At 45.1% G+C, this 27,149-nt stretch overlaps 1 protein-coding gene and 1 long non-coding RNA gene across 3 annotated transcripts; both read left to right on the top strand.

Annotated features, from left to right (window-relative positions):
• Positions 1 to 7,544: 7,544 nt before the first annotated feature.
• LOC123329069 lies at positions 7,545 to 9,124 on the top strand. The gene is made up of 2 exons (XR_006544212.1): positions 7,545 to 7,859; positions 8,564 to 9,124. It is a non-coding gene; the product is annotated as an uncharacterized LOC123329069 (long non-coding RNA).
• Positions 9,125 to 14,935: 5,811 nt separating this feature from the next.
• On the top strand, positions 14,936 to 25,695 carry LOC102394624 (tyrosine-protein phosphatase non-receptor type substrate 1). Of its 2 annotated transcripts, XM_006048991.3 has the most exons (5): positions 14,936 to 15,267; positions 16,230 to 16,366; positions 21,721 to 22,068; positions 24,517 to 24,867; positions 25,239 to 25,695. In XM_006048991.3, exons 2-5 carry the CDS (start codon positions 16,291 to 16,293, stop codon positions 25,322 to 25,324), a joined length of 861 nt encoding a protein of 286 aa, XP_006049053.1. In that variant the 5' UTR covers positions 14,936 to 15,267; positions 16,230 to 16,290; the 3' UTR covers positions 25,325 to 25,695. The 2 variants fall into 2 exon arrangements, with proteins under 2 accessions (XP_006049053.1, XP_044783407.1); XM_044927472.1 differs by lacking the exon at positions 14,936 to 15,267 and having other exon boundaries at positions 16,013 to 16,366.
• Positions 25,696 to 27,149: the final 1,454 nt, after the last annotated feature.

Raw genomic sequence — 27,149 nt, 5'->3', positions numbered from 1 at the left:
TCAGACTCACCTGGAAGGCTTATTAAGATACAAATCCCCCCAAGCCCTGCCCCATTCTGTTTCTGACTCAGTAGGTGAGGAATGGGATCTGAGAGTTTGTCCCCATCAGGTCCCCAGGTGATGCTGACTCTCTGTCTGAGGATCACATTTTGGGAATCACTATTGCTGCTGCTAAGTCATTTCAGTCATGTCTGACTCTGTGCGACCCCATAGACGGCAGCCCACCAGGCTCCCCTGTCCCTGGGATTCTCCAGGCAAGAACAATGGAGTGGGTTGCCATTTCCTTCTCTAATGCATGAAAGTGAAAAGTGAAAGTGAAGTCGCTCAGTCGTGTCCGACTCTTCGTGACCCCGTGGACTGCACCCACCAGGCTCTTCCGCCCATGGGATTTTCCAGGCAAGAGTACTGGAGTGGGGTGCCAACACTATTACCAGACTGTAAGCTCTGTGAAAGCAGGGACCCTGTCTAATTGGTTCACTGCTACATGCAGCATCGAGCAGTTGAGTTACAATATCATAGGTGTTTAATGCACATCATAATAGCTACATAAGTAGCTTTACCTACCATCTTTTAGACCTAGATATTTGCTGATATGGGGCTTCCCAGGTGGCTCAGTGGTAAAGAATTTGCTTGCCAAGCAGGAGACTAAGGTTTGATCCCTGGGCCCGGAAGATCTCCAGAACAAGGAAATGGTAACCCACTCCAGTATTCTTACCCAGGAAATCTCATGGGCATAGAAGCATGGTGGGCTACAGTCCATGGGGTCGCAAAGAGTCAGACACAACTTAGCGACTAAACAACAACTGCTAATACACTATATACAGATTTCTATGTGTGTGGTGGGCAAAATAACATCCCCACTCCCAAAGATGTCCATGTTCCCATTCCAGGAACCTGTGAATGTTACTTTACTTGGCCAAAGGAGACCATGCCGGTGTGCTTAATGTTATAAACCCTGAGATGGGAGATTATCCTGGATCATCAGGGTGAGCCTAATCTAATTACACAAGTTCTTAAGAATAGACTAGCTTTCCCTACTGCTGTGATAAAGATGCGTTAGAAGAGAAAGCAGGAGTGAGGAGACGGGAGGAAAGCTCCATTTGCAATTTCTGGTTAGAAGACAAGTTCATCTGTTCACTTGAAGTTCAAGTTCAAGGAACATAGGTGTCCTCCAGAAGGTGAGAACAGCTCCCCACTGACAGCCCCCAGAAAACGGGGACCTCTACCCTACAACTGCTCGGAACTGAATTCTGCCAACAATCTGTACATCCCTGGGAGGGGTTTCTGCCCCAGAGCCCCTCGTCAGGAAAGCAGCCTGCCGCTTTGTAAATTAATACTTCCAAAAAAAAAAAAAAAAAGAACTAACATCGTCTACCGTGTATCAGGCACCACAGTGAACATGTTGCAGAAATTAATTCATTTTTGCCTCCACTTTATAGGTAAGGAGAGTGGGGCAGGGAGGGCTCAGAACCTCCTCCGAGGCTACAGCGGATGGTGGGGGAGGCCTGGGGTTGGGATGCACCTGGCCCTAGACCAGAGAACTTCTTCCTGCATTTCCTCCTTTAGTCTTTACACCCCGACAGGGACTAGGGTGCATCCATAAAGGTGCTGAAGGTGTGGAATTTAAGGAGGTGCTCATTCTCGGGTTCTTGTCTCATCTTAGTTGGGGCCCCACTTCCTGATGTCCCGATGAGGCTGTATTGTTGTAGCAATTGCATTTGACAAAAGAAGAGACCGAGAGGGGCTGTCCTGTTACTGGGCAAGGGCTGGACTGGACCCCAGGGTTCTTTTCTCAGCAGCCCCTCAGGTGTGGCACCCAGCACACCTCTTGTGTTAGGACACGCTTTCTGCTCTGCATCCTGGTCCCTTGCGCCTCCCCCTGGTCCATCAGAGCAGCCGCGTTTGCTTGTGAGGCTCCCGCAGAATTGGGACTGTCCTTTGCAAGCAGCCATCCAGTCCCTGTCGGCAGAAGCTAGGAGAAGACAGCTGGAGTCCTCGCTGACACGCAGAGTAAAGCAGAATCTCACCTCTCTCCTGACACGAGTGTGCTGCCTCGAACAGTGTCCGTCACCCACACACTCCCTTTCCCTTCATTCTGCAGGAGGCTGGTGCTTCAGGCAGACACCTGGCATCTCTGACCTCATCCCTGCATTTTTCTCATTCATAAGTCAGGATGGAATGACAGATCACCTGCTGCGGTAACTCCTTGCTGCTCCCGTGGGGACAGGTGCCAGGCCCTTGTGCTCAGAGACTCTGAAAGATAACTCTCTGGGGGTAGGGGGTGAACTTCTTCCCCTGTACCAGGTCAGAATCCTCCAGAGACTGTACAGTCTCCCCCTGGAGGTCAGGCTTACACTGAGAGTCAGAGCTTCAGGTATCAGTGGATGGAGTAGAGAGGCACCTGAGCAGAGGTGGGGAGGAGGGGAAAGACTCTGGAGGTGTCAGGTCATTGGTCCCCGAGCTCACAGGGTCCAGCTCCCACATGGACACTCCCAGACTGGGCGGTGCTTCTCTCCCACTTGAACAAAGATCTTGGCTAAAAACGGTGTCCAGCCCTGAGTGAATTCCACTCCATGGTGTATTCTGACTTCCTTCATCAGCTTCTACCCCATACTGCTGGGTTGCAGGGAGGGAAGAATAGTCCGTTCTCTCCTATTCTCTAGAATTGGGCTTTCCTACAGAACCCGGTGGCAGGCTAGGTTCTGCAGGATGGAGGGTGGGTGGGCTGGAACTTTCTGAGGAGTGCTCACATGTGTGGGGGAGGGGGAAGCAGGGTGGGGCAGAGGTGGGAGTTGAACCTGCCATTGTAGTGTGGTCCTCGGTCAGTCGTGCAGCAGCCCTGGAGCTGGACGGGCTGGCAGAGCTGGGTTGACCTGGGGCGTGGGGCTGGTTTGTACCCCAGCCTCCAGAGGTCATCTGTATGGGTGTCCATTGCCCCCGTGAACCCTCATGCAGACGTCCATCTTCAGCTGAAGGCCAGCGAGCCTCAGAGAAGGATTCAGCTGCTTGCTTTTGTCCACCAGCTCTCCCCGCCGCTGAGGAAGGCACTCTTGGTCCTGGAGGGAGCCTGGGCAGCATGCCAGCCCATCCATCACAGCCCCGTCTGCAGCATCTACATGGTGCACGTGCCTGAGAGCCTGCTGTGATTCATCTGCTCAGTCAGGTCTGCTTAAGCAGCATTCAAGTTCTGAAACCAGACATAAAGAGAAAATTATGGGGCAGCAGATCCCTCCTCCCAAACCCCAGAGAGATGCTCTTGCCAGGAGACGACAGAAACCAACAGAAGATTCATGTTCTTCAGTTCACAGGCTCCTGGCTTATACTGACCGACAGCCATGGAGGCTAGAATCTCCCTCACTAGTTAGATGATTTCTCTTTCTCTCTGTAGAACATTCCAGCACACGTGGAATTGTGTTTGCATGTGTCAAATGTGTTTGTTCTGTGACTCCAACACAATAACAATACCTTAAAAAAAAAGTATTTGGCCACTCTGCGTGGCATGTGGGGTCTTAGTTCCCTGACCAGGGATTGAACCCAGGCCCCCTGTGTTGGGAGGGCCTTAACCAGTGGACCACCAGGAAAGTTCCCAACAATAGCCTTTTTTTTAAAATATCACCCCTGTTGGGACACTCTTCTTGTCAATAATCCTTGTGTGCTCTGCCTTGAGGAGCCCAAAAGAGGTGTATGTGGGGGAACATATAATAAATAAAACAGAGTGTGGCAAGTACCGTAAAAATGTAGTAGTTGAGACCAGGTTGCTGTGCTGTGCTCAACTGTGTCCGATTCTGTGACCCCCGTGGACAGAGTCACACCAGGTTCCTCTGTCCATGGAATTTTTCAGACAAGAGTACTGGAATGAGTTGCCATTTCCTACTCCAGGGGATCTTTCCAACCCAGGGATCAAACTTGTGTCTCCTGCATTGGCAGGCAGATTCTTTATTGCTGCACCACCTGGGAAACCCCTGAGACCAGGTTAGAGGAATTAATTTTGACCATTTGACCTGGTTCGTCTGCGACTTTGGTTGGTTTTACTCTGAGAAAACCCAAACCCTGGTGCTGGGAAAGATTGAAGACAGGAAGAGAAGGAGACAACAGAGGATAAGATGGTTGGATGGCATCACTGACTCAATGGACATGAGTTTGAGCAAACTCCAGGATTTGGTGATGGACAGGGAAGCCTGGTGTGCTGCAGTCCATGGGGTCACAAAGAGTTGGACATGACTGAGCGACTGAAACGAACTGAACTCTGAGAACAGATTTTTGTAATTGCTAGGCACACTTTTTTTTTGTAATTGCTAGGAAGTTTTATTGAGTAAGATGTAAAAGTCACAACTTGTAGAATCCTTCAGAGTCCCACAAGGTTGACCAAGAAGGCTTTCTTATTTTGCTGAACTCATAATTTAAAGGAACATTGGTTGACAAAAATAGATGCTGACCTGAGAGAAGGTGGAATAGGGAAGAAGTGCTTGCATGCTCCAAGGACAGCTGAGTTGTCTGTTTTGCCACTGGAACCTTTCTCCCTGAAGCAGAGGGAGAAAATAGCTCTCCAATATGATCTAAACCATGGTAACATGAATGTTTCCTTTGCTGCAAATGGCTTTTTTAAAAAAGCCAAGGCTTTTATGGAAAACATTCCTTTCAAAGAAAAAAAAAATGACTGGGTTCCTGGTCAGTGATGAATAGGCTAGGTTTTGTCAGATGTGCCCACATTTTTCTGAGAACTGAGATTTGCCTGATGGGGAGCACTCAGGTAACGGCTATAACGTGACCGGCTTGACTGCATGTCCAAGTGGGTGCGTTCCACGTGAGCACGTGATGCCTGGGAGCAAATGTGAAGGGTGAGTGCAGGTCTGGCTTTGCTGTCCTGAACTTGAGATGTTGTCACAGGCGAGCATCTGCAGAATGTTAGCTCTCAACCTCTGTTTCCCTGGTACTTCCATGTGCATCCACTTTCATTAGCTTTCTTTCTCTTCATGTTCAGTGGTGTGTTTTGCTGGGTAACACGTCACAAGTGGACGTGATGAAATGCCAAGTGCTATGCATTCAGTCACATTCCTAAAGGGAGAAAATACATTTCCAGTAGGTTTTCCAGAAGTCAAAACATTGCAATACTATGTAATGTTTGCCTCCAGAAGGACTTTTTATTATAGAAAAATTTATAGTAGAGTTTAAAAGGACATCTGACATCTTCATTATGTTGAGATTTACCATCTAAACGAATATGTTTCATCATCTCTCTTAATATTTCTTAATAAAATGGACATTTTCTGCATATATCTTAAAATTTTCACTATGTATTATATGTTTGCTGCTGATGTTACTGGGGTAAATGGGAGTACTTTCCTCCATTTATTTTCTGTATGAGATTAATCCCACCTCAGGTTGTCTGAGAACTCTGACAATGCAGCCAAATTGTTGAAAATCAGAATCCTGAAATGACCTAAATGCCAGCTCCAAACTGGTTTGAGCAGAGCTGCTTTGATGCATCCAGTTTTCATGGACTTCTTTCCATAAAGAGGCGCTGATTCTCACTGCAGCCTGAGTCACTCAGAGTGGCATCCAGGGAGCCACATTCTTTACCATGAAATGGGACCCAGAACCCCTCACTCTCAGGTGGTTGGAGATAGGGTTAAGCAGCAAGCACAATGCTTGGCATGTCGTTGATATTAAATTAATGGTAAAAAGTGCAGGTTCTGGGTTCAGATCGTGCGGGTCCAAATTCCTGCAACCAGACGTTTCCTAGCTGTGTGTCCTTAGGCAAGTGACTCGAACTTGCTGAACCTCAGTTATTTTATCTATGAAATGAAGATGAGAGTAGTAAGGGCTTTGGGGGGCAGCTGCAGGAGTGACGTGACAATCCTTATACAGGGCTTATCGAGGCCCCGGTGTGTGCCGAATGCCAAGTGAATAAGCTTCCCTGCTTTGGCCACTCCTGAGTCCCAAGGGTGCTGAATGAATGACCTTAAATGAAAGAGCAAGGGAGTGAAAATATTTAACTGAAAGAATTCAGTGGCCTCTGAATAAAACCTCAATCCATAGTTACCAGCTTTGAGTCTCTGTTAACAAAATTCTAAAAGATCAAGACCAGTGGTTCTTAACTGGAGTCTCTTGCACCCAGGGGACATTTGTCAGTGACTGGAGGCATTTCAGTTGCCACAACTAGGTGAGTGTATTACTGGCATTGAGGGGGCAGAGTCTAGAGATGCTGCTGAACACCCCGCAGCACACAGGACAGCCTCCACCACAGAGAATCATTCCAACTCCAGATGGCAGTCATGCTCACAGGTTGACAAACTCAGCTCTAGGCTCGGATTTATTTGTGGTTCCTTAGGGTTTAAGGTGGGGCTACCTGCCAATGCAGGAGACCTAAGAGACACAGGTCCAATCCCTGGATCAGGAAGATCTTCTGGAGAAGGGAATGGCAATCCACCCCAGTATTCTTGCCTGGAGAATCCCCATGGACAGAGGAGCCTGGCAGGCTACAGCCCATGGGGTCGCAAGGAGTTGGACACGACTAAAGTGACTTATTAGCAGTAGGGTTTATCAGATAGTCAGATTGTCTGGTTTTGGGTGAGGTCATCTGATCCAGAAATTTCTGGTGATAACTAGCAACTTCTCAAGTTATAAGACAGGTGTTTGCTCAGTGGTTCAGTTGTGTCTGACTCTTTGTGACCTCATAGACTATAGCCTGCCAGGCTCCTCTGTCCATGGGATTTCCCAGGCAAGAATACTGGAGTGGGTAGCCATTTGCTCCTCCAGGGGATCTTCCCGACCCAGAGATCAAACCTGTGCCTCCTGCAGGCAGGCAGATTGGCAGGCAGATTCTATACCACTGAACCATCTGTGGTTGTTGTTCAGTCGCTCAGTAGTGTCCGACTCTTTGCGACCCCATGGACTGCAGCACGCCAGACTTACCTGTCCTTCACCGTCTCCCGGAGCTTGCTGAAACTCATGTCCATTGAGTCGGCGCTGCCATCCAACCATCTCATCCTCTGTCACCCCCTTCTCCCGGCCTCAGTCTTTCGCAACATCAGGGTCTTTTCCAATGAGTCGGCTCTTTGCATCAAGTGGCCAAAGTGCCACCTGGGAAACCTGCAGGTGCCTATAGTACCCCAAAGATGCTGTGTTTCCTTTTCCACTTGCTAATTTTCTAGATGCCCTGCTGGTAAAGTACTGGTTCAACTTCTCCATGGATCAAATATTCCTCAGTCCTAGGATTTGCTATAATTAAACCCCGAGGAGATTGAAGCTTTTCCCTTGGAGAAAAAGCTCAGGAGATGAATGATTCACTCTTTCCAATGAACCATGGCCTCCCTGTGATTTTTCTTGTTGCTTCCACTAACTTTGCTATTCCCTCTTATTCACTGCTTCCTGTGTTTCCTAGTCTCCACTGATAGCTAAATTGTTCAAGAGCAGCAGGCAAGGCTCCTTGCAGTGATGAGAATCTTTCCAGCTGGGGAACTTCAAGAGAACTTGGTTGTTTGAATAACAAGTGAGTGACACCATGACAAAGTTACTTATTACCCAGGGATTGGGGAGGGAATGGAATGTGAGAAGTCACCATTTAATTTTAAATGATACTCAGAATGCAGCGACTAAAGTAATGAGCATGTTTTAATTCATCAGATACTTACTTGACAGTTGTCTAGGATCAGAGAGACACACGATAGCAGAGACTGCTGGTTTGCCTTCCTCAATATCTACTCTCCACCATGCCATAATAAGATCACACACAGTGACCCAGAGCAAATACTCTGTTCTCAGTCCTCCATGCAGCTGGATGTGTCCTGTGGCTAAATTCTGGCCAGTAAGACGGGAATGGAAGCTTTGTGTGGCAGCTTCCAACAACACTCCCTAAGGTGAGCTGGTGAATGCCCTTTGTTTTTTCTTCCATACTGCTCTCTGAAGATAACTGTGATGGCTGGAGCTCCAGCCAACATCTTGGAGCATGGGTACTAGAGTACAGTCCAGGGATAAGAATCTGGAAAGAACTTGGCTCCCTAAGGACTTATTGACATAGAGCCACCTTACCTGGTCACCTCTGAGCTTTTACTTGGGAGCGAGAAGAGTTCTGTTTGTTCAAAGCCATCATTAACCAGCCTCAATGTCACCCTCACTGATACTGAGACCAGGAGACCAGCTACAGCTCTCATCTTGACTTCTGTACCTGAGAAAGTGCTTTCTTTCATGAAAAGTCTCCTGACTTTATGAAGTGGGTTTCAGAGGCTTAAGAATGTTATCCATGGGAAGTTCCTGTGAGATGGCAGAAAATGGGGATATTTTACACTCTACAGTAGATAAGTCAAAAATGTGTTAATTCAGTGAATGATGTAGGGTGATAAAGCTCCACATTTATGAGCTGGAATCTGCTAGGCTCAGGCAGGGCTGGAATCCAAAATACCCTTGTTCTTCTCCCTTTACTCAACCATGACTTGAACAAAGGAAGGATAAATTGGCCAGATGCACTGTGACTTGTTTGTTGTTTGCCAGCTTTTCCTTGAAATGAACATCTGTGCACATTTGCCTGCCTGCTCACCCATTTAACCCCATCTCCTCTCTGCAGGTCTTCCCAGGACGGACTTCTGCCACGGGGATGATGAGGAAGTGGGTCTCAGAAGACTGAGACTGAACCTCCTGGGCACTTTGCCTCTGGAACAAATGACAGGAAACATCCATTCAACAGGCTGCTCATCCCTTACATTGATCTCAATGAGGCTCTGCCAATTAGTGTATTTTGTAAAAGATCAAGAACCCAGCAACAAGGGGCTTGTGATCGATATCAGGGCTTTTGTTCTAAGCAGCCACTTATCTCAGTAATTCTCGCTGAGAGTCTGTTGAAACAAGAGCTTCAATTTTATTGGAATGGCTTATAATTTGTGCGTTATTTTTAAAAGAAGAGACACACATGAGCTGGCCTATTATTCCCTCTTACAATTACCTTGGAACCTCTTCTTTTTCTTTAAAAGATCAAAAATTGTAACAGGAAATAGGATTACATGAATAAATTCCAAGGCACTGAGAAGACACTGACACCACTTTTGAGTAATCTGGCCCGACTTTCAGCACTTGTAATGAGTGTGTGCCCTCGGTCTATTAATAAAACATTGTTTTTCAGTTCTGAGTCATCCAATTTTTCATCTTCTTTCTGGGTTCTGTTTGCATCTCTGTGTCTTGTCCACGTGAGTATACTCCATTAAGGGATGTTTAATTTTTTCCTGTTTGGAAATTTTATTATATTCATTGTAGTAAAACAATGCAGAAAAGTTTAAAGAAGAGAGAAATGTCAGTACTGGTGATGGTGGTGTAGTCACTCTGTTGTGTCTGACTCTTGAGACTCCATGGACTGTAGCCCACCAGGCTCCTCTGTCCATGGGATTTTCTGGGTGGGAATAGTGGAGTGCCATTTCCTTCTCCAGGAGGATCTTCTTGCCCCAGGGATCGAACCCGAGTCTCCTGCATTGCAGGCAGATTCTTTACCAACTGAGCCACTAGGGAAACCCTAAGGACAGCACTGCTACCTCCTTTATGATATTTTATTTTTAGTCTTGATTTTGTGAAAAACAAGATATATTTGTGACTAGAATTTACACCCCCTCCATGAGTTTTTTTCTCCTGCTTTTCATTCGTTAAAGCAGGCAGAGGGCCCTGATCTTCTGTAAAGGGTAAGGGCCCTGTGGCAGGGGTAGGGTGGCTGGCTGAAATTGCCTACAAGACCCTTCCTTGGTTGTTTTTATTTTCACATCAGTGCTCATGGATGCAAGGAAAGAGGGGCTTCTTCAGACTAGTGAGGATTGGCCCAGGGTTCCCAGAGCAGCCCCAACCTGAGCTCCACCTGGACTGGACCAGGCAGGCATGGTAAGGCCTCTTAGGGCGGTGTTTCCAAAAATGTAATACACACTCAAATCACCTAGGGATCTGGTTGAAATGCAGATTCTGATCCAGCTGTATCCAAGTGATGCACACGCTGCTGGTTCAGACCACACCTGGAGTGGCAGGTTCCAGGCTGCTTCGGGGAGTTTTGGCTCAAGTGTCACCCAGACCTGTAACCTTTTCTGGTCACAAAGACTGGAGCAGCTGACCTGGCAGAACCACAGGGCCCTGGCAGTGGGCACTTCCAGATACTGCTGTGCACACATGAGCAAATACCCTGGGGTTCTGAGTTGAGAAATTTGGCTAAACCCTGGAGGGTAGGTTGGAGGGTAGGTGAGCCCAACTGGGGCTGAATATCTTAACACCTTTGCAGGACTGGGATTCAGAGGTAAAATTAAGTTGAATTATGAAAAATAAAGAAGTGTGCACTTTTTTTTTACATACCTGAATTTGTAGACTGAAACATTTCATACTCTACCATGATGTACATTAAAGAAGCTTGCAGCATGCTGTATATACATTTTAAAAATCTTGTTTTGCTTCCAATTATGACATAACAAACTATTTTCCCAACTCGTGAAATAGTTTCTGAAGATAACACACCTTTAACAAGTCCATTCTAGGACAGCAAGGACCTGATCCATTGTGTTCAGCACTGTCTTCAATACTCGACACAGTGCCTGGCGAGGGGCGGAGGCTCATGAATCATTTGTTCATTCTCTCACGTGTAGATGGATGGATGATTTCTCTGCTATTGGCCACAAAGATTGCTTTCAGGTTTATAAATCATGCTGTGGTAGACATTCTTGTTGAAAACCTCTGCCCACACGCTTGACTGTTTCTTAGTTTTCTGAAGAAGTCAGTGAATATGAAGAATTGAAGGTGAATTTAGTTCATCTTTTAGTTTCTCATAAAACCCTTGCTTATTGCTTGGCAAAACCCCACATAATATAGACATAAACTTAACTTCGTATGATGCAGATTCTTCTTAAAACTTACTCCAAGGGTTAAACCACTGAAATACTTGAATTACAGCTCTTAAGTTCCTATAAAGTTAAGTGTTAGTCATTCAGTCATGTCAGACTCTTTGCAACTCCATGACTGTAACCCCTAGCCCGCTAGGCTCCTCTGTCCATGGGACTCTCCAGGCAAGAATACTGGATTGGGTTGCCATTTCCTCTTCCAGGGGTCAAACTGGGGTCTTCTGCATTGCAGGCAGTTTCTTTACTGTCTGAGCCACCAGGGGAACCCCTATAAGGTTAGACCAGTTTAGTAAAAAATTGGATATTGATGAAGATAAAGGTGGGATTTTTTCCTCTTTGAGTTGGCACCATCTAGTGGTACTTGCAGACAATACAAGAACAAAAACTGCTTTGGGGATTAAAAATGACACTCATTTAACTTTGCCATCTCCAGTCCAGGCTACCTTCTATTTTTCACCTGATCATTGATGCAGACTCCCACCTGGACTCTGTCTCTATTCTTTCACTCCTTATTCCATCCCTTAGTTTGTAGTCAGAGTGACTGTTTTAAATTTGTAAATCTGAGTCATGTGTGCGCGCTCAGTTGCTTCAGTCATGTCTGACTCTTTGCGACCCCACGGACTATAGCCCACCAGGCTCTTCTGTCCATGGGATTCTCCAGGCAAGAATACTGGAGTGGGTTGCCAGGCCCTCCTTCAGGGGATCTTCCCAACCCAGGGATTGAACCCGAGTCTTCTGCATTTCCTGCACTGCAGGTAGGTTCTTTACTGATGAGCCACCAGGGAAGAAATCTGTGTCAGTTCTGTTTAAGTCAACCAATAGCACATCATTTTTATGATAAAGCTTGATCTTTTAACTTGATTTGTGAAATCCTATGCCAGGATTTGGCAAATATTTTCTAAAGGGGTCAGGTGGTGAATATTTTGGATTTGGGGGCACGCGGTCTTTGCAGTTCTCCTCCTAGGCCCCGTGGTGCTGCTGGTGGGCAGTGTCTCTGTCATCTTTGTCCACAGGAAGCTCTGGGCATGACTGTAAGTGTGGGGGTGGCTGAGCAGGACGAGATTTGTCCCAAAGGAAGCAAGTTCAGCAGGAGGGTCAATCCACAGTTCAGACAGGGTCAGGGCCCACATATAGTTAGGAGAACGGGACACACATCCCTCTGTACCCTCAGGAGGATCCTTCTAAGAGGTTTCCAACTCCCAGGAAGTATGTGGTGTTCTGTTTTGAAAAGGGGGGCTTGATCAAGGGTTTTCAAAGTGTATCTCCTAGCTGTTCTGTGGGCCAAGGGTGCTGAATGAGGGGCAGCTGAGTGGGTGGTATTCCTAGAGACAATTTCTAGGTCATAAAGGAATTCCCATTTAGAATAAAGTTGAGAAATCAGAGTGGAAAGGCTAGGGAAGAGGAACCAGGACCTGGGAAGAAGGCTAAGGGGGCAGAGTCCTATCTCAAAGGCTGCCAGGACAGGCATCCCAGGAGGAGCCCACCTGGGCACATAGGAGGCATGTGGAGAACAATTCCTGAATAATGAGTAGGTAATTAAATATAAACATGTTTCCCACAGCCCCTTCCTTCCTCCCTACTAAGTGCCACCCTCAGCCTCTGCTGCCTCCTTCCCTCCCTGAGAGGCCCAGCCTCTCAGTTTGACGTCTCAGTTTGAACCTTCCATGACTTTCCAGATGCCTCCCATCCATGGAGAACTCCCTGCCCATATGCCCCTGAGGTCCCCAGAGCTGGGTCGCTATACATGGTCCTAGGCAGGGATCATGGGAAGGAGCTCTGGGGACTGACTCACAAATATGAGAAGAAAGGCAGCACAAAACAGGTCAGGTTCTCTCTTGTCCATCACCTTGGACTTGACCATGACCCACACACCAGCATCCCTGTACTGAGGAGTTATTCTGTCTTGTGTGCTCCTGTGTTCACCAACCCCCTAAAGGTAAAAGAGGTTCTCTTTTACCTCCTGAGTACACAGGATCCCCCTTCCTGGTTTTAAGGGGGAAAAAAATGTATTCTCCTTTCAACAGTTTTGTTATAACTGCCAGAGCTAAGACAAAAAACAAATGTAGACTTCAGTTACTAATAATCATTAGTAATATCATTAGTAATATTAGTACCAATATCATTAATTGCAACAAACGTACCACACTAATATAAGATGCTAATAATAGGAAATTGTGTGTAGGGGTATATGGGAACTCTTTGTTTTATCATCTAAGTTTTTCTATAAATCTAAAACTGTTTTTGAAAAGCCTATTAAATAAAATATAATATTTTGTCTTCTTGTATCCCTTTGGGAAACAGTGTAAGGAAATACATGGTGAGGAGGTTTCTGTGTTAGTATACCCACATTTTATCTCATCTTACAGGTCTGAGGTTCCCTTCTCTTGCTTCCTCTGTCCTCTGCCAGAGCTCACTGCTAACCCAGGCACTCAGAGATCCCAGAGAAAGCTGCATTTCAGGCCTCTATGACATGCATGCTGAACTTTTCCAATTAGTAAAGTCCAGATCAGGCCACCTGATGCGAAGAGCCGACTCATTGGGAAAGACCCCATTGCTGGGAAAGATTGAAGGCAAGAGGAGAAGGGGGAAACAAAGGATGAGATGGTTGGATGGCATCACTGACTCAATGGACATGAGTCTGAGCAAACTTAGGGAGATAGTGAAGGACAGGGAAGCCTGGAGTGCTGCAGTCCATGGAGCTGCAAAGAGTTGGACACAATTTAGCGAATGAACAACAACAAGGTCAGGCCAAGTAGGGTTAGAGAACTTTATGTTTCCCAGGTGATGTGAGGTGGCTTTGAGGACCTAATTGTGGGGAAATTAATACATGGCCTGAGTCCAAAGACTCCCAGATGGAAGATGCTTCCAAGGGCACGGAGGATGCTGTTATGCACCAGGTTGCAGAGATGGCCCCTGCCTGCCATCCCCCTTGTGACTGCATCAAATGAGGAGACCCAGCTTGCCCAAAGTCTTGCCTGGTCACATGCCACATTCACTGACTCATCAACATGGTGACATGAAAGCCCAGCACTCTCCCCTAAGCTCAGGACAACCCTGAAGGAACATCCTAGCACCAGAGCTCCATGGGAGCCCTGCTGATATCTTCATTAGGATTTTGTTGCAGCTCAACTTTTTCTATCTGGTCCTGCTTCCTCTCTGTCCCTTCCGCAGAAGTTGAGTCTAAAAGTACCTCTTGAGAAAATGACACGCTCATCTTCACCTCAGAGTCCATTTCCCAAGGAAACCAACCTGAGACAAAGAAGTTGTGGGGGCCACACCAGTCATGGATGAATCGAATTATTTATATATACTACTATGTACCAAATTGCCTTACTATACCGAGAGCAATCAGAGTCCACAAAAGCGTTTATGCCAAAGAGGTGTATAATCAGATCTGTGTTCTGAAAGACATGGATAAAGAAAGAGGAAAAGATTGTAGGGCAGGGCAGGAGAAACTGGAGTAGCCTGATTAGGAGGTAATCATTTACCTTTATGTAAAAGATGACAGTGGATACAGAGAACTAGATTTAAGATGTGTTTAGGAGGTCAAACTAACAGGGTCTGACAGGGAATAGATATGAGTGGATGAGTGAGGATGAAGAGCATGGGTCTCTTCTTGGTTTAACCAAATGGATATGCCACATACTGAACAGGGTTGGGCAGGAGAAAGGAACGTCTGAGTGTAGATCATGAATTCAGCCTTGAATGTTCGAGGTGCAAAGTGAAGATTTCCAGGTCAAAGGATATACAAGTCTGTATAATGGGCTCAAGATGATTCAGTTACTAAGAAACGGAATCAAGATTTGAACCTAAAATGTATCTGGTTCCAAAGCCAGTGCTCTTGACCATTATGCCACCGAAAATCCCTCCCTCTGAAGTCTTCAGCGCTCCATAGAAGGTGTGAAGATGGCTGGAGGTGGAAGGAAGCGTAGGGTGATGGAAGCTAGAGATAAGAGGCTGTCTAGTCTTCAGCAGGGTCCATTAATGGGTTTCCCAGTGTGGAATTCATCACTCCAGAACAATGGGATAGAATGGTGGCGTCACAAGGGGAGGGGGAGTCTTGTCATCTCATAGAGGATGTCTGGGCCCTGCTGTGCATTCTGCTTTTCTAACACCTCTTCTGGCCTTGACATCTAGTCAGTCCCTGAGGCAAACGCAGGAATCACAAGGAAGCAGTCAGCGCCTGACTATGGATGCTTGGAGAGTGAAGGGGCTCCAGTTGAGAGTGGGCCAAGAGTCCCAGGACACAACCCTTGTGCTGGGGTTGAGCCCATTCCAGAGGTGAGAGAGAAGCAGGTGAACATGAGAGCTCCTCTCTATTTCTGAGAGTGTTTTCTTCCGCCCCTCCACTTCCTTACTACAGAGCTAGCCCCAGACCCAGTACACACAGGAGAGGCAGACCTCACTTTCCCAGGTATGTTTCTATGTGTGTTGCTTTTACCTCTTTGAGAATGTGCCTCAGAGCTCTACCTTCCCCATTCTGTAATGTACAATCACCATCTCGGAAACTCTTAACTTCTTTCCGTCAAATTGTCAAAAACAATTTCTCTGCAAGAGGAGAAAAGAGGCAACTTCCTGTATTATATGCAGGGATCCACAGAAAAGCCAGGAGCCCACAGCAGACATTGCGCTAGGACTAATTTTATACCTTCGACCCCTCTGGAGTGAAGAGGAGGAGTCTCTCATAAAGCTCAACTATACAGCCAAGAGGATGAGGCCAGAGATCTACCTTCCTTCCTGTAGCTCTGCGGCCCAGGGAGGCCCTGCTATTCAACTCAGGCCGGAGCTTTAACCCACCTGCCCATCATGAGCTTCCAGAAGTCTCCGGCCCAGATGACATCTCTGAGGATGCTAGATAGGCAAGGGCTGACGGAGAAGGCAATGGCACCCCACTCCAGTACTCTTGCCTGGAAAATCGCACAGATGGAGGAGCCTGGTGGGCTACAGTCCATGGGGTCGCTAAGAGTCAGACACGACTGAGCGACTTCACTTTCACTTTTCACTTTCATGCATTGGAGAAGGAAATGGCAACCCACTCTAGTATTCTTGCCTGGAGAATCCCAGGGATGGGGGAGCCTGGTGGGCTGCCATCTATGGGGTCGCACAGAGTCGGACACGACTGAAGCAACTTAGCAGCAGGATTAGGGAAAATCTCTAAGATGGGATGAGACACAGGAAGGAGCACAAGCTTCAGGTGTCGCACCCCTTGGCTCTGGAAACCCTGAACATTTCCAGCAGCAACTTATCCGTTTGTAGCAACCTTGTCTGTCCAGTTTATAATTTCAAAGAGAAAGTGTTCCAGTTCCACAGTTTTTCCTCTCATCACAATCCTGTTCCTCTGACATCATGGAAGTAGGAACTGTCCTCTCTCTGTAGATCACAGAGGTCCAGGCCTCTCCAGGACCACACTGACACCGAGCAGGCTCCAAGGGCCACCATGATGCCTGTCCTTGATTTCCCATCCTGCCCACGTCTGCCCTCCCTTCTGCTGGCTCTGCTGCTGAAACTCACAGGTGAGTGGGACCTCCCTCTGCCTGGTTACCGTTTCCTCCCCATCTGCTTCCCCAGAATTTCTTTGAGGAGGGATTTCCTTGGCCCATCATAAAACAGGAAGAATTTAGAGATCTAGACTTGAATGGCCTCCAGCACACAAAATCTCCCAGGGACTGTGTCTGTTTCACACCTTTGGGTCAGGTAAAGGACTCGCCCATGATCAGCAGGCTGAACAGAGCAAACACGACAGCTCTCATTCCCTAGCCACTGGGGACACAGGGTCTGTCTTTTCATTGGTCACCAGCACACATATGCTACCCACTAAGTGAAGAAAAACATCTTAGAAAAGATGAGATTATAAAAGCAAGAAAATAATCCACAATGCCATCAGGAGATAATCAGTGTTAAAGTTTTGCAGAGGTCTGAGTGTTCAGAGAATATTGGTCAGAAGTGCATACTAGAGGTCTCTGGGTCAGAGATGGAAGCTGAGCCCTGCAGTCTCCTTTGCTTAACTGTGTGGTTCTGCCTCTATTTGCTGGGGGAAAAAAAAAGAATTTTGTAGAGTCTTTCCCCCAAGGATATTGGTCCATGTTGGTAGAAGCTTTGAGTCCCAATTGCCACAGAAGATAGCTTGAGGGGTTTAGATCAGATGAAGGAGGAAGCAGACCATTATCTGAGAGTGAGGAAGAGGTGGGAAGGCTTGGATCTTAAGGGAATAAAATATGTGAGGCACTCACACCCACTGGAGAATTTTAACAGACATCTAAACAAGAATTCACACCAATTTTATACAATCTCTTCAAAAAATTAGAAAAAGAAGCCACACTTCCCAACTCATTTTATGAGAAAATTACTACCTTGATAGCAACAGTAAATAAAGATTGTACATAAGAAAACTATAGCCCAATATATGTCATGAACTTAGATACAAAATTCCTCAACAAAGTATTGGCAAATAGGATTTAACATTGTATAATGTTATATATTATGACTAAGTCAGATCTTAGTTTCAATACTGAGAAAATCAATCATTATAATCCATCACATCAAATTAAAGAAGAAATAAATTGCATGATCATGTCAATTGATGCAGAAAAAGCACTTGACAGATCTAACACCTATTAATAATGAAAACTCTCAAACTAGAAATAGGGAGGAATTTCCTCAACTTGACAACATCCACAAAAACCCTACAGGTATCACTATACTCAGTGGTGGAAGACAACATTTTCTTTCCAAGATAAGGAAAAATGCAAAAATATCTATCCTCACAACTCTTATTCAACAAGTGGAGAGAGGAAGAAGGAGAGGATATAGATTGGAAATGAAGAAATAAAACTGCAGATACCGTGAGTTTCTACATAGAAAATCCCAAAGATTCTACTAAAAATCCACAAATGATCACTTAAATCAAAAAACTCCCAGAACTGAGTTCAGCAAGACGGCAGGAAACAAGTTCAACACACAAAATCAGTTGCATTTCTGCATACTGAAACAAGGGCTTCCCTGGTGGCGCAGCCTACAATACGGGAGGTCTGGGTTTGATCCCTGGGTTGGGAAGATCCCCTGGAGGAGGGCATGGCAACCCACTGCAGTATTTTTGCCTGGAGAATTCCATGGACAGAGAAGCCTGGTGGGCTACAGACCATGGGGTCTCAAAGAATAGGACACAACCAAGCAAGCACAGCACATACTGAAACAAGCATGTGACCATTTAAATTACCTCCAAGAAAGGTAATCAGTCTCTCAGTTGTGTCTGACTTTTTGCAACCCCATGGACTGCAGCACGCCAGGCTTCCCTGTCCATCACCAACTCCCAGAGCTTGCTCAAACTCATGTCCATTGAGTCAGTGATGCCATCCAATCATCTCATCCTTTATCATCCTCTTCTTCTCCTGCCTTCAATCTTTCCCAGCATCAGGGTCTTTTCCAATGAGTCAGTTCGTCCCATCAGGTGGCCAAAGTATTGGAATTTCAGCTTCAGCATCAGTCCTTCCAATGAATATTCAGGACTAATTTCCTTTAGGATTAACTGGTTGGATCTCCTCACAGTCCAAGGGACTCTCAAGAATCTTCTTCAACACCACAGTTCAAAAGCATCAATTCTTCGGCACTCAGCCTTCTTTATAGTCCAACTCTCACATCCATACATGACTACTGGAAAAACCATATCTTTGACTAGATGGACCTTTGTCGGCAAAGCAACATCTCTGCTTTTTAATATACTGTTGAGATTTATCATGGCTTTTCTTCCAAGGCACAAGCGTCTTTTAATTTCATGGCTGCAGTCACCATCTGCTGTGATTTTGGAGCCCAAGAAAATAAAGTCTGTCACTTAGGTATAAACCAATTTGTATCAAGAGCTGTGTGAAGCAAGCTACAAAATTGAGCAAAAACATCAAAGAAGAACTGAATATGTATATTTATTTATATATATGTATTACATGTTTATAGCTAGTAAGATAAATATTGTCAAGGTATCAGTTCTCCCCAACTTGATCTATATATTAAATGCAATCCCAATTAAAAGCCAGCAGGTTAATTTATGGATAGAGACAGATTGATTCCGAAGTTTATATGATGGAACAAAAGATCCAGAATAGCCTACACACTATTGGAGAAGAACAAAGTGACTTTTCACAAGAATTAATTGAAAATGAATCATATGAGTATGCAGTGGTAATAAAAAATAAAATGTTGCAGTATTAAAAAATGAATCATAGACCTAAATGTAAAACACAAAACTATGTAAAGAAAAGTCTAGATGACACAGGGTATGGCAATGACTTTTAAAATAATAGACTTTATATTTCAAGACAGTTTTAGGTTCACAGCAAAACTAATCACAAGGTACAAGGATTTCCCATACTACTCCCTGCCCCCACGCATCCTTGCCTCTCTGTTTTCAGCATCCTCCACTAGAGTGGTCATTCTGTTAGAACTGATGAACCTGCAATGACAAATTATTAACAGCCAAAGTCCAGAGCTTTCATTACGGTTCACTCTTGGTGTTGTACATTCCATGGATTTGGGTAAATGTATTATGATAGGCATCCCCCAACTTTATGGTATCATACAGGGCAGTTTCCGCACCCTAAAATTACCTGTGCTCTGCCTATTTTCCTCTGTTTTCATCCTAACCCCTGTCAAGCACTGATATTCTTATTGTCTCTTAAGTTTTGCATGTAATATAGTTTCCTGTCATGTAATTAGAATCCTGCAGCATGTGCATGCTAAGTCCTTTCAGTCATGTCCGACTCTTTGTGACCCCATGGACTGTAGCCCACCAGGCTCCTCTGTCCATGGGACTCTCCAGGCAAGAATACTGGAGTGGGTTGCCATGCCTTCCTCCAGGGGATCTTCCCAACTCAAGGATGGAACCCACATCTCTCATGTCTCCTGCACTAGCAGGCGGGTTTTTTACCATTAGTGCCACCTGAGAAGCCCCTACAGCATATGGGCTCATCCTTTAAATTAGTAATAAACATTTAAGGTTCCTCCATATCCTTTCAGGGCTTATCTGCTCATTTCTTTTCAGGGCTGAATAACATCCCATTGTCTGGATTTACCACAATTTCTTTATCCATTCACCAATTGAAGATCTTCTTGTTTTCATGTTTTGACAGTTGTGAATAAAGCTGCTATAAATTATGAGGGAGAGTGTGTTCCTGGCCTCTCTCAGCTTCTCAAACATTCTTTAAATTGTAGATGGTGTTTTCCCTGTGTCTTTGCATTATCTTTCCATGCATGACAACTAAATTAAGCTGTGCCTGAATTCCTGATTCACATAAACCAAAAAATGATGAATAGGTGTTTCTTAAGCCATTAGGTTTGTGGCAATTTGTTATTCAAAGATAGAAAAGAAATATGCTAGGCTTGAGAAATCATTCAAGAGGAAAAATCTTCCATAGTTAGAACTTATCTTACATATATTCTGTGTATCTTCCATGAGCTCAGTGTCAGTACTCCCTGTGTAATACTCAAGAACACATAACAAGAGCAGTACTGAGTACTAAGAATTTGTTGCATTGGGTTGAGCATCCATAAACATCACACATTGTAATAACTGAGATGTTTTCACATTGCAATAACCAATTTTATACCCCTTAAGAAAAATATACATTTTATGGAGAATGCACGTCTCGGTGTGTATCTGGGCACCTGGGCTTCCACATGAAGAAAGGGAGATGCCTGTGTTTGAAAATTGCGCTCTGTATATAGTATGTTGGTTATCAGCACAATGTCCTGAGCTTTTGGCCTTATTCTGGTTGTTGTTCAGTCACTAAGTGTTGTTGTTCAGTCACTTTCACTCTCATTAAGAGGCTCTTTAGTTCTATTCAATTTCTGCCATTAGAGTAGTATCATCTGCATATCTGAAGGTGTTGATATTTCTCCCTGCAATCTTGATTCAGCTTGTGATTCTTCCAGCCCGGCATTTTGCATGATGCACTCTGCATAGAGGTCTTCTCTGGTGGCTCAGTCAGTAAAGAATCCGCCTGCAGTACAGGAGACCTGGGTTCAATCCCTAGGTCTGGAAGATCCCCTGGACGAAGGTATGGCAACCCACTCCAGTATTCTTGCCTGGAGAATCCCCATGGACAGAGGAGCCTGGTGGGCTGCAGTCCATGGGATCTCAGAGTCAGACACAACTGAGAGACTATGCACAGCACTCTGCATAGAAGTTAAATAAGCAGGGTGACAATATACAGCCTTGTCGTACTCCTTTCCCAATTTTGAATCAGTCCATTGTTCCATGTCTGGTTCTAACTATTTCTTATTCATCTACATACAAATTTCTCTGCAGACAGGTACATAGAGAAAAATCTGACTCAACTTTTATTTCACATTTTTTATTTAATATAAATCCATTCATGGGTTCATTGAAGATATGTTTATTTAGTGCCCACTATGCTCCAGTCTGGGGCTTCCCTAAAGGCTCTGCCAGTAAAGAATCTGTTTGCAATCAGGATTTGCAGGAGACGCAGGTTCTTGGTTCAGGAAGATCCCCTGGAGGAGGGTATGGCAACCCACTCCATTGTTCTTGCCTGGAGAATCCCATGGACAGAGGAGCCTGGTGGGCTGCAGTCCTGGAGTCACAAAGTCTCGGACATGACTGAGTGACTGACACACACACACATGCTCCAGGCTATCCTTATATACTGATGGAGAAAGAAAGTTCCATTTTCCTTTCTACATACTGGTCCTCTTCTCCTCATCCTACATGGCAATCAAATTTGTGATTTGTATACTTTGGTGCCAGTACATGTTGCTTACGAGTGTGTAGTCAGACCCCCACCTTGATCTAGAACCAGACCCTCAGAACATTTTGCACCAAGACAAGGAATATGAGAAATAACTCACAGTTTCTTTCTAGGAACTTCAGTTGAAGATTTCCAGGTGAATCAGCCTGAGAGTTCAGTGTCAGCCAAGGTTGGAGATGTCATAACCTTGGGCTGCAACATTCCTGCACCATCTCCAGTAGGGCCGGTCTTGTGGTTCAAGGACGCTAGGCTAGAACGAAAATTAATCTACAGTTTCAATGGACGCCAATTCCCCAGAGTATCCCAAGTGGTGAATCCAATGGCCAACCAAACAGACTATTCCATCCGCATCAGGGATGTGTCACCTAAGGATGCTGGCATGTATTACTGTGTGAAGTTAACAATAGGGCATCCTGACATGGCATATATAGCTGGCCCAGGCACCTATGTGTCTGTGAGTGGTAAGTACAGTTTGACAAATTCCATCTTCCTGAATTTTAAGACATGTTTTTTAAAATCGTTGACTTGTACCAAATCATCACTCTACACTGGATACTGTACCCCTTCATTCACAATCTGCTCTATAGGCTGGGATTCTGCAGATGGCCCTTCTGATCCTTCTGGCATCCTATGCCCAATATTGAATCAGGCTGAGTCGACAGGTCATGCCCTTCTTTAATGGCCACCAGAAACCAAATTAAGGACAATGGACATTCCCAGTTGAAAAGATGTTGGGTAGGTAAAATGCACGACATGTGTGCACTCTACGAACACTTCATGAACATGTCCAAAAAGTTAGAAAACAGAGTTGGGAGGCTTGTTTAGAAAAGCCCTCCTAGAGAGGTTGAGTCACTCTTCTAGCACTTGACTGTAGCCTGAGAATCTGCCCTGAACATTGCACTCCAAGCTCTGTTGTCCTTTTATTCTCAGAGGACAGCCAGTGCTTCTTACTCCTTGCCACTCTGAATTAATTTCATGAAATACAATGAGATTAGGGTATCTTCTGTTTTGCTGGGAAAACTTGTCTTCTCCTCAAGTTTTCCTCGATGTTTTCCTCAAGTTCAGCCACATTCCATGGCATCTAACTGGCCATGGAAAATTCACACATTGATTTCAACTTGAAAAATATGGGTACAGATAGCTTACCTGCCATTCTCTCCTGGCTTCAAGAGTTCCCTTGTCTCCCCGCTGACATCTTAGGCCATCTGTGATTTGATGCTTTGATAACTTGAAAGGAGAGATTATCATCAGAACTTGATATCATGTGGGGTAGTAAGGTTGGTGGTAGTGGGAGTTAGGGGTCAGTGGTGGACCCTCAAAATTGATGTAATCCCTTGAGGCTCTTCTCTCTTTTTGTTGAGTAGAATCAACTGTCCCCCTCTTCCCTCTTGAAAGTGAAAGTGAAGTCGCTCAGTCGTGTCCAACTCTTTGCGACCCCATGGACTGTAGCCCATCAGGCTCCTCCATCCATGGGATTCTCCAGACAAGAGTACTGGAGTGGGTTGCCATTTCCTTCTCCAGGGGATCTTCCCGACCCAGGGATCGAACCCAAAGCGTCTGCATTGTAGGCAGACGCTTTACCATCTGAGCCACCAGGGAAGTCCCTCTTGAGGACATAAGTAAAAGACTCACCTCTGCCTTCAAGAATTATGCCCACTTGAATTTTAGGTTTCTGATTTCTTTACTTCCTCTTTCTCTACACCCCTCAGCATTAATGTCTCTGCAAAATCAGTGACTGATTACCCTTCAGAGGAGAGGTGAAGGCCAATGCCAAGTTCTCTGGATATGTGGGGTGGGCAGAGGAGACTTGGATCTATCTCCAAGTGTATTGAGCAATTTTTGGCATTTAAATAAGAAGGAAGACTTATTTCTATGAACATTACCCATTCACAAACCCAGCCCTCCCTATCCATCTTCCTCTTATTTTACTTAGGGGCTGAGGAATGAAATTGGGGAGGTGATTCATCTAGTCCTCTGAATCGCCTCCCCTCTGCTAGCACTTGGGGAAAGAGCGGCCTGCACCTGCAGTGGCCACTCTAAACTCAGTATGTGGGTACTCATCAGATCAGATCAGATCAGATCAGTCGCTCAGTCGTGTCCGACTCTTTGTGACCCCATGAATCGCAGCACACCAGGCCTCCCTGTCCATCACCAACTCCCAGAGTTCACTCAGACTCATGCCCATCGAGTCAGTGATGCCATCCAGCCATCTCATCCTCTGTCGTCCCCTTCTCCTCTTGCCCCCAATCCCTCCCAGCATCAGAGTCTTTTCCAATGAGTCAACTCTTCGCATGAGGTGGCCAAAGTCCTGGAGTTTCAGCTTCAGCATCATTCCTTCCAAAGAAATCCCAGGGCTGATCTCCTTCAGAATGGACTGGTTGGATCTCCTTGCAGTCCAAGGGACTCTCAAGAGTCTTCTCCAACACCACAGTTCAAAAGCATCAATTCTTCGGCACTCAGCCTTCTTCACAGTCCAACTCTCACATCTGTACATGACCACAGGAAAAACCATAGCCTTGACTAGATGAACCTTTCTTGGCAAAGTAATGTCTCTGCTTTTGAATATGCTATCTAGGTTGGTCATAACTTTCCTTCCAAGGAGTAAGCGCCTTTTAATTTCATGGCTGCAGTCACCATCTGTAGTGATTTTGGAGCCCCCAAAAATAAAGTCTGACACTGTTTCCACTGTTTCCCCATCTATTTCCCATGAAATGATGGGACCGGATGCTATGATCTTCATTTTCTGAATGTTGAGCTTTAAGCCAACTTTTTTACTCTCCATGTGGGTACTCATACATGTCACTAAAATGATGAATGATTGAGGCCCAACCTTGATCTGGATCCAGTTTTCTTAATCCTGCCTAGGTCGGAGCAGAGAAAATGGGAGATGATTTTGAGTTTCTTTTCAGGAGTCACACATGAGATGTTCAAGGTGCAGCAAGCTGAGCTATCGCGGACTGTGTCTCCTGGGGAAACACTCACTCTGAGTTGCAGCGTACCAGATTCATTTCCAAATGGACCCGTCTTATGGTTCAAGGGGACTGGACCAAATCGTGAATTAATTTATAATTTTCAAAGGGGTCTCTTTCCCAGAGTAAACCAAATTGGAAACATGGCCAAAGCTGGCAACAAAGACTTTTCCATCCGCATCAGTGAAATCTCTCTTAAAGATGCTGGCACGTACTTCTGTGTGAAGTTCAAAGAGGGAAATCCTGACATAGAGTACCAGTCAGGTCGGGGCACCAAGGTGACTGTTACTGGTGAGTTTAACTCTTCCACCTTCTGTCGTGTGATATTGTGACAATAATAATGTCCTCTAGTCATTGAACAACTACATTCTGCTAGATATTGTCAAAGGTACAGTGTACACTTGATCTTGTCATTCTCTCAGAAACCTGTGATTTAAATTTTTTATGGGAGGAGAATCTGAGAGTTAGAAAGGTTGATGAGTGATGAGAGATATTTTGTTTAACATTCCAACATTCAACCCACGCCCAATAGCTAGGCTAAACCAATTAAGGTAATTTCATGTCCCCTACTGGCAGGTGGCTCAGATGAGATGGACTTAAGTCAATTTGTGTCCATAAGAGGAATCTGGGAAACTAATACAATTTTCTCCCCTGTTGGCTAGGAACAAGAAATAATTTTGTCCCGGATACTCCAGGCAGACATTTTTTGGCCACGAGGGGAACCAACTTGAATAAAAATCTACTCTAGAGAAGTGCAAAAATGTAAAGTATGTGGGTTGACAACATTGAATATCCGTATTGCTCCTGATTCCAACCCCACCTCTGGACCGTCAATTATAGGAGAGAAAACCTCTCCTTTAAGCCTGTTTGCTAAAGTCAGCACTATCCTAATGGATGCCAGCTGATAAAGAGCATCCACAGAGCACTGAAGCACAATTTCCAGTCAGTTTTTTCTGTTTCTAAAGTCTTACTGTATTTTGTTTTTCTATTTTATTATGACCTCTGAGCAATACCCAGCCCAAGGAATGATTAAATTGGTGATATGAAAACATTACTGTTTATTGGGCATCTACTATATCCCAAACACTTTCCCTATATTATTATAGTTACCTGCATAGCAACTTGAGCATAACAATGCCTGTCCTCACTGCACAGATGAGTAAACTGAAACTCAAGGAGATTCAGGAGTACAGACAATAGGGAATAGAGGTGAGGTTGGTCTGGGCTCTCTTCAGTATGCTTTATATTACTGGAGAACCTTTTCTTACAAGGAAGAGGAACTTAATACACTAGTTTAATCACCCTGCCCCCCTCCAAAGAAAAGAAAGGAGTTGCGCTATCCTATACTTGAGGAGAGTTCTAGCTTCCTCATGTGTTCAAGGCAAGAATCAAGAACAAAAAGTCTGGATTTGGGCTCACAGCCTCCAAGACTCTTACTCTCTGAAATTCTCTCAGTTCTATCACTTCCTATATTTGTCTTTCTTGCTTGTATGTAGGCCTTGCTGCTGCTGCTGCTAAGTCGCTTCAGTCATGTCTGACTCTGTGCGACCCCAGAGACGGCAGCCCACTAGGCTCCCCCGTCCCTTGGATTTTCCAGACAAGAACACTGGAGTGGGTTGCCATTTCCTTCTCCAATGCATGAAAGTGAAAAGTGAAAGTGAAGTTGCTCAGTTGTGTCCGACTCCTAGCGACTCTATGGACTGCAGCCCACCAGGCTCCTCCGTCCATGGGATTTTCCAGGCAAGAGTACTGGAGTGGGTTGCCATTGCCTTCTCCTATGTAGGCCTTACCAATCCAATAAAGAAAACGCTGACATTCATTCCCTCATCTTAGCAACCAGCATGGGAAGAGAACTCCTTTTTCCCCAGACTCCACAAATGAGTCCCAGTGAATCACTCAAATTTGCCTTTCCTGTGCCTTTTACTTGCTCATAATTGCAAAGGAGAGGAGGTATCAGGTAGAAAAATCATCAACCCATTGAAACAAGTGCTTAACAGACTGAAAGCAACATGTGTCTGCCTCAAGGTCTGGTTCTTCCTTTATTGTAGAAGAACGTTGAGACCCAGAGTCCGGAAGGTACACAGGCAGTTCTCTCACTCCCATAATCCTTTAGGTTTGTGGCTTTGCCTTCTTCCTAATAAGAAGACCCCAGTTAGAGTGGAGGTGGAGGTGTGCATGAGGATGATTTAGACGGAAATTATTGTGAATGAGTTCAATTTCCCTATTAAAGTACAAATAGGTACCATTTAGACATGATAAATGAAAAGTACACATACATACAGTTTTTAAATACTCAGCTAAGTATAGATTTGCTGTAACTAGTTGTCGCAATTTTAGGGTTTAAAACAATAGGAATAGATTTATGTGAATCGCGTGATAGTGTGAGGAGCCCCACAAACCTACTTGCCAGTGAAATTGGCAAAAAAATAATTGATTATTTAAAGGAGTGACATTAGCAATAGAGCAGACTAGGACGGTGCCCAGCCTTTGTTCTCCAGTCACGGGAAAGGATTCCAGTGAAAGCTGTAGGAGTGAGCAGTGTTTTTTATACTCATACTCCTCCTTCAACCTGG

The sequence above is a fragment of the Bubalus bubalis genome, chromosome 14 (genome assembly GCF_019923935.1).
Source record: "Bubalus bubalis isolate 160015118507 breed Murrah chromosome 14, NDDB_SH_1, whole genome shotgun sequence".
In the NCBI taxonomy this organism is placed as follows: domain Eukaryota; kingdom Metazoa; phylum Chordata; class Mammalia; order Artiodactyla; family Bovidae; genus Bubalus; species Bubalus bubalis.
The sequence above is the reverse complement of the archived record's forward strand: the minus strand, read 5'-3'. Positions and strand labels throughout refer to the sequence as shown.